Consider the following 12,769-nt stretch of genomic DNA (forward strand, 5'->3'; position numbering starts at 1 on the left):
CTCCGCAGCTAAACCCTCTTCTCCCCCCTTTCCCTCTGCTCTTCCCCCTCTCCCGTCCCATCCCCTTAGCACTGTACTCGTCTGCTCAACTGTATATATCTTCATCACCCTATTTATTTTGTTTAATGAGATGTACATCACCTTGATTCTATTTATTTGCTATTGTTTTAATGAGATGGTCTTTCCCTCGACTCTATTTATTGCCATTGTTCTTGTCAGTCCGTCTCCCCCGATTAGACTCTAAGCCTGTCAAAGGGCAGGGACTGTCTCTATCTGTTGCCGATTTGTACATTCCAAGCGCTTAGTACAGTGCTCTGCACATAGTAAGCACTCAATAAATACTACTGAATGTCCTCCCAGGATGGAGCTGCAGGGCACTGAGCTGGCAACCTGGTCCTGTGGTTAGCCTGTGGGGGTGAAGATTAGCCACTTCTGACCTGCTAGAAGAAGCGTCGCTTAGTGGAAAGAGCACAGGCTTGGGAGTCAGAGGTCAAGGGTTCTAATCCTAGCTCCATCGCTTGTCAGCCGTGTGACCTTGGGCAAGTCACTTAATTTCTCTGTGCCTCAGTTACCTTGTCTGTAAAATGGGGATGACGACTATGAGCCCCATGAGGGACAACCTGATTACCTTGTATCTACCCCAGTGCTTAGAACAGTGCTTGGCACATAGTAAGCGCTTAAATACCAACATTATAATTATTTATGGCAGTCTCTCAACTCTATCCCTCTTGCTTATCCACTCTCTTCTCCCACTAGAGCCAGCTCACAATCTTCCCTCCTTTTGAGCTAACCTACCTACTCACTGTGACTCATGATCACCTGATAATAATAATAATAATTGTGGTATTTGTTAAGTGCTATGTTCACTCACCCTTAGCTCCCCCAGCACTCATGTACATAGCCGTGATTTATTTACTTTTATTAATGTGTGTGACCCCCTCTAGACTTTGAGGTCCTCCCGGACAAGTATTGTGTTACCAACTTCACTGTATTGTATGCTTCCAAGCACTTAGTATGGCTGTATGACTGTCAGCTGTGTGACTTTGGGCAAATCACTTAACTTTTCTGTGCCTGTTCCCTCACCTGTAAAATGGGGATTAAGACTGTGAGCCCCACGAGGGGCAACCTGATTACCTTGTATCTACTCCAGTGCTTAGAACAGTGCATGGCACTGTTAACAAATACCACTGTTATTATTACGATGTTTGGCATGCAGTAAGCATTCAATAAATACAATCAACTGATTGATAGCTACTTATGGCTATCAAGAGAAGCAGTGTGGCTCAGTGGAAAGAGCCCAGGCTTGGAGTGAGTGGTCATGGGTTCTAATCCTGGATCCACCACTTGTCACCTATGTGACTTTGGGCAAGTCACTTTACTTCTCTGTGCCTCAGTTACCTCATCTGTAAAATGGGGATCAAGGCTGTGAGCCCCACGTGAGACAACCTGATCACCTTGTATCCCCCCCAGTGCTTAGAACAGTGCTTTGGACATGATAAGCACTTAACAAATGCCATCATTATTATTATTAAATATTATTACTATTATTTTGGCTGGGAAATGCTGGGGTATCTTTCTCCTGAGCCACAGGAGCTAAGGCAAAAACAAGTATATTTCTGCCTAACAGGAAGGGAGGTGGGCACAGGCCAGTGCCCCGGCATGCCAAGTTCTTCAGCCCTCTGACCCCGGAGGTCCCTTCCCTGGTTTTTCCTCAGACCCGGCTCAGGCAGGCACAGGGACCTCCAGGAAAGGGTTCAATCACAGGACAGGAGGCCCAACTGAATACTCAAAGCGGCAGGGTAGTTCCTCTACAGAGTGAGACACCCTGGCCTGGGGCCTAAACGCAAAGGCACAGCCAGCTCTCCCCTCCCCCACCCGAATGTAAGGACAAGTTCTTTAGGCTGTTCCACCCAAGGGAAGTTAGCATACTTATCGGGGAAAAAAAACACAAAAAACCAGTCTATCCACTGCTGTATCAGGGGGTAAAAACCAGTCTATCCACCACTCTGCTCTCTGTGAGTCCAACTTGGCCCAGGGAGGTGAGGGAAGGGCCTTGCCCTTTGAGCGATAGTTCATCTCCGGTGTCAACCGGGGAAACTGCACAACTCCAGACCTGACACTCTCCCGCCAGCCGGCCTGCTCCCTTGGTTGGCCCGTACATGGCAGCTCTTGTTAGACACCCAGAGGACCAACTTGGCTTGATACAGAGTCCACGGGCCAATAACCAAGCCGCTTCTTGAGTCAGTCAGTCATTCGTATTTATTGAGTGCTTATTGAGTGCCTACTGCATGCAGAGCACTGTACTAAGCACTTGGAGCAGTATAATATAACATTCAATCATTCAATTGCATTTACTAAGCACTTACTGTGTGCACAGCACTGTTCTAAGCGTTTGGGAAAGTACCATACAGCAATAAAGAGAGACAATCCCTGCCCACAAGGAGCTCACAGTCTAGAGGAGGGAAGACAGATATCGATACAAATAAACAGGCACCAATATAAATAAATGAATAAATAGATAAAATAAATAGTTTGGGAAAGCCTCTTGGAGGAGATGTGCCTTCAAGAAGAATATAAAAGACACATTCCCTGCCCACAATGAGCTTACAGTCTAGAGGGGGAGACAGACACTAATATAAATAAGTTACAGATGTGTAAATTAGTGCTAAGCCTCTTGCATATTTGGAAAGAATCTGACCGGCCCTTGAGGACAGAAAGGGGAACATTCTCAGGTCCCCCCACAACATACCACAAAGGAATGGATTTGGAATTCAGTAAACAGCCAGACATGCCCAAAATCCACACAGACAAACATACACACTTCTCTGTTACTTACGCTTTAAATGCCGGGAGGTAAGAATATATAGAAATGCTGCTTAAGTTGTAAATAAATGGCAGGTGCTTGTTGATATCTGTTGTTGCCCAGTTGCTGAAAAAAGTGTTTAATAAGCCCTGGTCCCCACCTGAAAGACAAGTTTGAAATGGAATAAAATCAATCACCACTGACAGGTAGCTCCCTCAATACTTTGTCTTTCCACTTTTACCTTAAACACCAACAGCAATTTCTCACACCAGAGGTGGTGGTGGTGGGGAAACCACAAATTAGGGAAACAGAGACAACCAGATTGTGGGTGCCTCACCTGAAAAGGCAACCCTGGTGGCTGTGGGCCTCCATTCTTCCCTAGGCCTCGGGTACCGCACTACAGTTGCCTGGTTTACTCAGCCAGTGGCCCATGGAGACTTCTAGGCATCTTCAGGCTGCTCAGCTGGATGGAACCAGCCATGCTTGCATTAAGTCTGAGCTCCATCACTAATGACTAGTCAGTTAGTCTGTCAGTCAATCGTATTTATTTAGCACTTACTGTGTGCAAAGCATTGTATTAAGTGCTTGGGAGAGTGATCCTGGGAAGGATCCAAAGTGCAGACCTGGGTAAATGTCCACTTGTCAGAGGAATCTGGTAGTTAGTCTCTGTTCTGCCACAGGTGAGGATCAAGCAGTGGTACTTATTGAGCACTTACTGTGGGCAAAGCACTGTACAATACAATAATTACACAATGGTTTATAATTATAATCGTGATATTTTTTCAACACTTACTTTGTGCCAAGAGCTGTTCTAAACACTGGGGTATTCATTCATTCATTCAGTAGTATTTATTGAGTGCTTACTACGTGCAGAGCACTGTACTAAGTGCTTGGAATGAACAATTTGGCAACAGATAGAGACAATCCCTGCCCATTGAGGGGCTTACAGTCTAATCGGGGGATACAGACAGACAAAAACAATAGCAATAAATAGAATCAAGGGGATGTACATCTCATTAACAAAATAAATAGGGTAATAAAAATATATACAAATGAGCAGATGAGCACAGTGCTGAAGGAAGGGAAAGGCTGGGGGAAGGGGGCTTAGCTGAGGGGAGGTGAAGGGGTAGATACAAAGTAATCAGTTTGGACATAGGACTTGTCCTACATGGGGCTCATACTCTTAATCCCCATTTTACAGATGAAGCAACTGAGGCATAGAAGTGAAGTGACTTGCCCAAGGTCAAACAGCAGACACATGGAGGAACCAGGATTAGAAACCAGGTTCCTCTGACTCCAAGGTCTGTGCTCCTTCCACTAAGCTACACTTTCTCCATAATCAGATAATCAGGGTCCAGATGGGACTCCCAGCCTAAGTCAAATGGAAAACAGGTATTGGTGTGGGCAGGGAACATGTCTCTCACATCTGTTACAACATGCTCTCCCAAGAACTTAGTACGGTGCTCTACACATAGTAAGCACTCAATAAATATGATTGATCGAATCCCCATTTTTGCAGATGAGGGAACTGAGGCACAGAGCAGTTAAGTCATTTGCCCAAGGTCACATAGCAGGAAAGTGGCAGATCCAGGATTAGAACCCAGATCCTCTGACTCCCAAGCCTGTGCTCTTTTCACTAGGCCATGTTGTTGCTGCTTATGCTTCACCATGGTGCTTCTTCTACTTTATTGACACTGTGTACAGAGCTTACTTTTTTTTTGTTGGTATTTGTTAAGCTCTTACTATGTGCTAAGCACTGTTCTAAGCGCTGGGGGGGATACAAGGTGATCAGGTTGTCCCTCATGGGGCTCACAGTCTTCATCCCCATTTTACAGATGAGGGAACTGAGGCCCAAGGTAAAAGTAAAGCGACTTGCCCAAAGTCACACAGCTGACAAGTGGTAGAGCCGGAATTAGAACCCATGACCTCTGACTCCCAAGCCCGGGCTCTTTCCACTGAGCCAAGCTGCTTACCGTGTACTAAGTGCTTGGGAGACTAAAATACAAAATTGGTAGATATGTCCCCTGCCCAAAACAAACTTAGAATAAAGGTGATAGACACGATCTCTACCCAAAAGGAGCCTAGTCAAGTTGGGGATACAGAGGTAGATTTTCCCTTTGGTTTACCTAAACTGAGAAGAACCGGTCACGTCACTATACCTCACCACATCCCTCCCCCCTCCCCCCCCCAACCCCACAGTCCTCCACCCCCAGAAACAAACAGCAGCATCTCCTCCCTGTGTAATCTCTTGCTCATCCCCCTACCCAAACCGGCTACAGCAGAGGATGTGGTAAACCAGGATCCCGGCAAGAGGCGCCGCTGACCCCGAGGTCAGAGCTGCTCTGGGCACAGGGTCACTCCTCTCCAAAGGAGGCATTAACTAGACTTCCCATTCCCTTTCTAACAGAAATGATGCTCAATGGGCGAAGTTTACTCAGCCACTTCCAGGAAGGAAAACATTTTCTTCACCAGAAGTTGAACGGGCTATAATAACCCTTCACTCATTCATTCAGTGTTATTTACTGAGCGCTTACTACGTGCAGAGCATTGTACTAAATGCTTGGGAGAATACAGTGCAACAGAGTTGGCTGATGTGTTTCCTGCCCACAATGTTTAATTAGTCCATGAAATATTTAAAAATAAAAAGACCATCTACATATGCATCAGTAACCTCAGAATAGCACATTTACTTCACTGTTCTGGACTGTGTTCAAATTGATTAGGTTGTACCTACCCCAGCGCTTAGAACAGTGTCTGACACATAGTAAGTACTTAAATGCTGAGAGAAGCAGCATGACCTAGTGGCACAAGCACGGGCTTGGGAATCAGAGGACGTGGGTTCTGATCCCGGCTCTGCCACTTTTCTGCTGCGTGACCTTGGGCAAGTCACTTCACTGTGCCTCATTTCCCTCATCTGTAAAATGGGGATGAAGACTGTGAGCCCCATGAGGGACAGGGACTGGGTCCAACTTAATTTACCTTTTATCTACCCCAGTGCTTAGAGCAGTGCTTGGCAAATGGTAAGCGCTTAACAAATATCATTATTATTATTATTACTAAATACCACCATCATTATTATTATTATTCAGATGTTCACAGAAAGAGTTCCATTTTATTTAGGGGGTGAGGTAAATGAGGTCCTTTGAATTACTAACACCATAATGCTCTCCCAATTAGTAGCATAACTGCCTGCCCCAATCTCACCAAAGATTAGGACTGTGTCTTTTGCAAAGAGGAAGAGCAGAAGAGAGGAGGGACGGGAACTCGCGACTCTGAATTTAAACATCTCCTAGTTGGACTTTCCTCTAAACCGCAGGTGTGCTGCAACCTCCCCCAGCCCCCACTCCGTTGCCATTTCCCCCAATCTTCTATTGTAGAGCCAGTTGACTGGCAACTGTGGCTACCCTGCAGTATTTGCCAGGACTGTCCCGATTCAGCAAATGTCAGACAGAAATGACACGCAAATTACTCCCTGGGTAACTTTCCACTTTGAATGATGACTCAACTGACCTATTTCTCCTCTGACAAATTGAAGGACCAGACTACTTCTCAACAGAGATGGATTATCGCGTTGACTCACAGATGCCTTACCCTCTTCTCATGTAACTCTGCATTCTTTTCATTGTACCTATGTGCTAAGCGTGACGGCTGCTAATTCTACTGATTTCTGAAAGAAAATTAGACTTTACAGCTTATGAAAGTGTTTGGTTGAGTGTTGTGAAGGTAAGAAGAGCTAGACTGGAGAGGTAGAAATATTACTTACAAAATCTTGCTCCGCAGAGAGTTTTTCCTGACACTGTGTCTCCTAACCTATCAGCTTCACTTGCTCCTTTGCCTGTGCATCATGTAAATATTTAATTTAGTGTCAGCTGTCTGTGTGCTTTTTTCAATTTCCGGTGGCATCGCTAGTGTCTGCCTTCAATTCAATCATATTTATTGAGCGCTTACTGTGCGCAGAGCACTGTACTAAGCGATTGGAAAGTACAATTTGGCAAAAGAGACAATCCCTACCCAACAACAGGCTCACAAGGGAAGGGGAGTGACAGACAACAAAACAAGTAGACAGGCATCAGTAACATCGATATAAATAGAATTATAGATCTACACACACTAATAAAATAAATAGAACAACAGAAATGTACATATATATACAACTGCAAACTCCAAGGCCCAGTTCAGCCCAAATAATAGACTGGGTTATCTTCAAACCATCTACCCACTAAGCCAGTGAATCAAAGGTTATGATCCGCCCTTTTTCCCATAAAAGTAGTTTAGAAACATAACTACTGTGTGGTAGCAGAAATGACTAATTTAAAATGGCCCACTGGGCAATTCAGTGGCATTGGTGAAGTTTAGCAAAGGGTTGAGTTAAACTTCAGAGGCTTTGTCTAGAGCCAACTTGAGGAGAGACCATGACATTGAAATCACCAACAGCCATTCCAACTTTGCCTCTCCCAAACCCAGAAGCGTCTAAGGAGCTTCCCACCCTGCGGGGGAAGAGCTGCTGCAGTCTGGCCGGCTAGAATCTGGTTACAACCCAGTCATCTCTGCTTTCAGACAAAGGGTTTCTCCCCTCCTCATCTTGTGGAACGTTGGCCGTCAGGGCCAGAAGATTCCAATACCTCGGGCGGAAACACATCTCTTCTCATAACAAACCTCTTTCGCCTAGAGTTAACAAGCTTCTTCCGCCTCGAGCCATCTAAGCTCTTTGAAAACAGCTTAGTGCAGTGCTCTGCACACAGTAAGCGCTCAATTAATAGGATTGAATGAATGAAAACCAATCTTTTGTATTTCCTTAAAGCCTTACTAAATGCTCTCATGAGTTGGAACAAGGGTAGGGGTGCAGGGAGGGAAAAGGGGCAGGGGGTCCCCAGGGAACTTTCATTCTTGTTTTCCTAAAGCTTGAGCTTCTTTGATTAAGCTGACTGAGCACCCTATACCCATGGTAGCAAGACACCTGTACCTGGTGAAAGGACTTCAAAACGGAGACTCTGATGGGTTCAAAACCCAAAATCAACCCAAATTGGGTGCAAGTGTAGAATCATTTGGTTTAAAGATTTAGAACAGGAAAGTTGGCTTCTCTCTGGTATTCCTTCCAGGCAGTAGACTGCTTGGATCGGCCTCTATCTGGGCGGCAGGCAGAGGACTTGGAATCACTGGCGCCAATGGAAGACTGGCTCCCTGCTAATAAAGGATTAGAAACCCAGAGAAAGAGCAGACAGTGAGGCTCATCCAACACTGAACATTTCATTGGCTACATTTTTATGAATGTACTAGATTGTGCAGCAAGAATGGCCCTCAGCCTGAGGTGGGGGCTGATTTGAATATTGTACCACCAGCGCCTGGCAGGCTTTATTCATTCATTCATTCAATAGTATTTATTGAGCGCTTACTATGTGCAGAGCACGGTACTAAGCGCTTGGAATGTACAGATCGGTAACAGATGGAGACAGTCCCTGCCCTTTGACGGGGTTACAGTTTAATCAGGGGAGACGGACAGACAAGAACAATAGCAATAAATAGAAATAAACAGAATCAAGGGGATGAACATCTCATTAAAACAACAGCAAATAAATAGAATTAAGGTGATGTGCATTTCATTAATAAAATAAATAGGGTAATGAAACTATATACACCAGGAGTTGATGAAGGATGGGGCGGGACAATTCACTAGAGTCTGAGATTGGACACTGTGGAATGAACTATAACGTTCATGCCTAATGCCATCACTGTCTTGTTACCATGGGCATAGGGTGCTTAGTCAGCTTAATGAAAGAAGCTCAAGCTTTAGGAAAATAAGAATAAAACATCCCTTGCCCCTTTTCTGTCCCTGCACCCCTACCCTTGTTTCCCACTCATGAGAACATTTAGTAAGGTTTTAAGGAAATACAAAAGATTGACTTTCATTCATTCAATCGTATTTACTAAGTGCTTACTGTGTGCAGAGCACTGCACTAAGCTGTTTTCAAAGAGCTTAGATGGCTCTAGGCGGAAGAGACTTGTTATGAGAAGAGATGTGTTTCCATCCGAGGGAATGGAATCTATAAAGCCCCTAAAATCATTTCTCTAACTCTGCCACCAGACTCTCATTCCGGGCGATCTTCACGCCTGATGCCTGCTCGCCTAAATTTGGCTCACATCACCCTTCTTCTCCCCTCCAGCCCTGACCCCTGATCACATGCTTAAATAGCAAATGGAGGTAACTATTGATAAAATTAGCCTTAAAAAAAGAGATAAATAATAGATTTAAATCTGAGGGCTCAAAATTATATGGCTCTGTGCCTTTGAATGAAATGTGACTATTAAGACTGTTTAAATAATTTCTCCTCAGGTAACATTGGCTAACTACAGCATAGATGGGGCTCGTGTGATTAGATGCTAGATTTAGGGCTATGGGAAAAAATAATTTGCTTTTGCCAGAGTGATTGGGTCTGCCTATTTAGGTTGAATGGATAATGGAGCAACACTTTGCCCAGAGCCCAGTGCTGTACAAGGTCAGACATCTCAGCCACCAAGAAACATTCATGCGGTCAGGAAGTTACACACTAGAGAGTGACTTGGAAGACCTATTGGTCACAGCCTAAGGAAATGTGCAATTGAGAAGGTGACAAGTTGATGTTGATTGTGAATACAGATACTGGAAGAGAGATACTTGTAGCCTGTGGCTAAACTGTTCACTGGGCAAGGTAGAAAAGCCACACCCTTACGCCATTTTTATTTGTTTAGATTGTATTTTACAGTGAGAACCCTTCTACTTTGTCTAAACCACTCTGCAGGTTAGTTTCATTACTCTAGCGAAGCAAACAGGTGGGAGCATACAGCATATCTGGTAGCAAAGAAGTGGCCACAGGCCGATTTTATTAACCATTGATTCCTGTGGAGTGTCAGCAAGTACCAGTCTAACTCCATTTGCTTGAGGAATGGATGAAACTGAACAGAGGCTTTTGGGGCGGGGGGAAAGAGAAAGAGAGAGTGAGTGAGAGAGAGAAAGAAAAGAGAGAGATGCAGAGATAGATGCAGATAGTTTGCATGTTGATGCTGCAGCCTCTAAGTCTGAGCTTGGAAAGAAGATGCTGCTTTGACACACAAATGGTGTTGGAGTGACAGGAAAATATCCATATAGCTACTGATTATGTCCTGAATGATGGGGAGAGGTCAAATAAGTCAACTGTACTTTTTGAATGCTTACTGTCTTCAAAGTACTGTACTAAGTATGCAGGAGAATACAATATAACAGAGGTGGTTGATGCAGTTCCGGCCCACAACAAGCTTACAGGCAAAGTGGGAATTTCAGGAATAGGTAAGGTATTTATAGCTCACTTTTTTGAAGAAGTGAGTGGAAAAAAAGATGTCCAGGATTTAAGTGATGGGTTCAATACGTACAAGTCCACCTATGCTAATTCAGCATCCATAACACCTGCTTGTCTTTACAATACTTGGTTTAATGACTGCACTTTATTGAAAATAAAAAACAAAAAAACCCTACAGCTGTGGCCTAAATGAATCAAAAGCATACTTAAAACCTGTCCAAAGGTTAGCTTGAAAATTAAAAACTTTTACCAAACCTCTCTACTGCAATGTCAGAGTTGTATCATTGACTAAAAACGGTTACACAAATGGGAAATGAGTCAGTATTACACCCAACTTGTTTCACAAGTTCTTGGCACTGCATATGAAATAGGAAAACCTTGACTGGTTTACATGGAAGTAAAAAGAACATTAGCAAGCAATATTATCTTACTAGATATTTGGAGGAAAATAGTTCACTTTAAAATAATCTTTATTCCATCAGATAGTGATACTAAACAGTTGCTAAGACCTAGTGGCTGATCAGAGAGGCTCTTCCAGATGTGTCCTTTTTATAGTTTTATTTTGAGGTTGAGCAGACAGTTTAAGGAGTAGCAAACCTGCAGTGATTGACGCCAAGGGACAACTAATGCCTCACTGTCTTTTTACATATGTACAGGTGTTTGAATATGGACACCATTTAGTGGTTTGACAGTTAAACCCAACATTTTTTACTTAGTAAATATGGATTTGAAAGGTATTGGTTGGAATAGGGAGAACAGCTAAGATTAATTTCAGGGACTGTCTCTACTACCGATTTGTACATTCCAAGCGCTTAGTACAGTGCTCTGCACACAGTAAGCGCTCAATAAATGCTATTGAATGAATTAATTTGTTTCAGAAAAAAAGCTTTACCAGGCAAAAGATGATGGGCTTCTATCCATCCTAAAATAATAATAGTAATAATAATTAAAATTATAATATTTCTTAAGTGCTTACTGTATACCAAACACTGTACCAAGTACTGGGTAGATACGAGATATTCAGGTCCCACATGAGGTTCACAGTTTAAAGTAGGAGGGAGAGTAGGTATTCAGTCCCCATTTTGCATATGAGGAAACTGAGGCCCAGAGAAGTTAAGTGACTTGCCCAAAGTCTCAGCAGACTAGTAGCAGTGCCAAGATTAGAAAACAGGTCCTTTGACTCCCAGCCCTGTGATCCTTCCACTAGACTATGCTGCTTCTCACCCAGTGATTGCTGAATGAATCCCATCCTTAGCATTGTTAGGGGGAAATTTCACTAGTTTTGAAAAAAGGCAAGTGGGAATATTTTCTAGAATTCCTACCAACAAAAATATCTGGAATTCATTCAGCAAGCTAATTCAGACACCATAAGATCAGTTAGGGGTTTTTTTTTTTTTTTGGATAAAGCTGGCCTATCTACTAATTTTGCATTGTTCACTTCTGTGACACCAAATACTGTTGAGAAGTGATCAGAAGACACGCTGTTATCTGAAGGATATAACTTGACTTCTTTGAAGTTTGATGTTTGAAGAAGAGTAGAAGTACTGTACTCAAACTGAACTGGAAGCAGTTAAACTCAAGTTTATATGATCAGAAAATCATCTCTTTTATTTGGAAAGGAAAACTGGCAGTTCTAAACCAAGGAAGTTCTAAACCAAGTTTGGGGGGAAAAAAAAAAAGAAGAGGGTTCCATATACAATAAATGCTTACTAATGTCCCAGTCAACGTTGCTTTAAAGCAACCAACCAAACACAATTTTTCAGATGCCACTGGTTGGTATGCATGAGTCACTTGCTTTTTAAGGGATTGCTTCTAACTGTGCACTAGGAGTAGAGAGAGCACACACTGAAGAGAAACAAAGTTATTTAAAAATTCTCTTGATAATCCTTGTCCATGAAACTTTGATAAAGGAAAAAAAAAATTCCAAAGCCTGAATGGAACTGAAGTGTTCATTCTGAACGATGACCAAATTTAGAAGTTCAGGATGGCCTTTCTCTACAAATCCCTAGGCAGGGCTTCTCCTCCAGGCAAGCCCTTGATTTGAACTCTTTCACAAGCCGTAACGAAGGGGAGGGGGGAAAACTGAAGAGGGTTGTGTTTTCTGACAGTTGCTGTTTTAACGAAGGGGAGGGGGGAAAACTGAGGAGGGTTGTGTTTTCTGACAGTTGCTGTTTTAAAATTCCCTTCCTCTGACATTTTAATGAACTTTACACTGGGCATTCTGCTCTTCTAGAACTTGAGGTTACCTTCTTGACTGACCCCATGACAAGAAAAACTAGCATTATAGTATTCATGCCGCAACCAAGCCTGTGCACATGTGCACAATTGCTCTTCTGACACTGCATCACATTTAGTCCAGATAACCATGTGCTACTGGAAGAGTTCTGGAATTCCCTTAACAGTGGTCTATCCCAAATGCTTGGTGAAAACGTGCTGACTGACCATTCTTTTGTTTCAAAGAATGTGCCTCTGCAACAGCGTTAACCAAGTTCCTCTTGGAGATAAAAAAAATAAAAATAAAAAGGGTTTTTACTAGCCATGAGTAGCTTTTAGGTGCAGCCTTTTGAATTTAGGGGCAATGACAACTGTCCTTATGGTGTCCCACAGCTGGAATAAAGCTGTCAGTAGGGTAGTAGTAATAATATTAAATGCTTTC

General features: G+C 43.2%; 1 protein-coding gene across 3 annotated transcripts in view; it reads right to left on the minus strand.

The window, feature by feature from the left end:
- The window catches only part of GYG1 (glycogenin 1), a 43,457-nt gene that overhangs the window by 19,100 nt on the left and 11,588 nt on the right, over nucleotides 1-12,769 (minus strand). For all 3 annotated transcript variants that reach the window (XM_029068262.2, XM_039912515.1, XM_039912513.1), the window contains exon 5: nucleotides 2,837-2,963. In XM_029068262.2, the coding sequence (XP_028924095.1) occupies nucleotides 2,837-2,963 (127 nt within the window). The remainder of the gene's footprint in view (nucleotides 1-2,836; nucleotides 2,964-12,769) is intronic.

Source organism: Ornithorhynchus anatinus, chromosome 1 (assembly GCF_004115215.2).
Source record: "Ornithorhynchus anatinus isolate Pmale09 chromosome 1, mOrnAna1.pri.v4, whole genome shotgun sequence".
NCBI lineage: Eukaryota > Metazoa > Chordata > Mammalia > Monotremata > Ornithorhynchidae > Ornithorhynchus > Ornithorhynchus anatinus.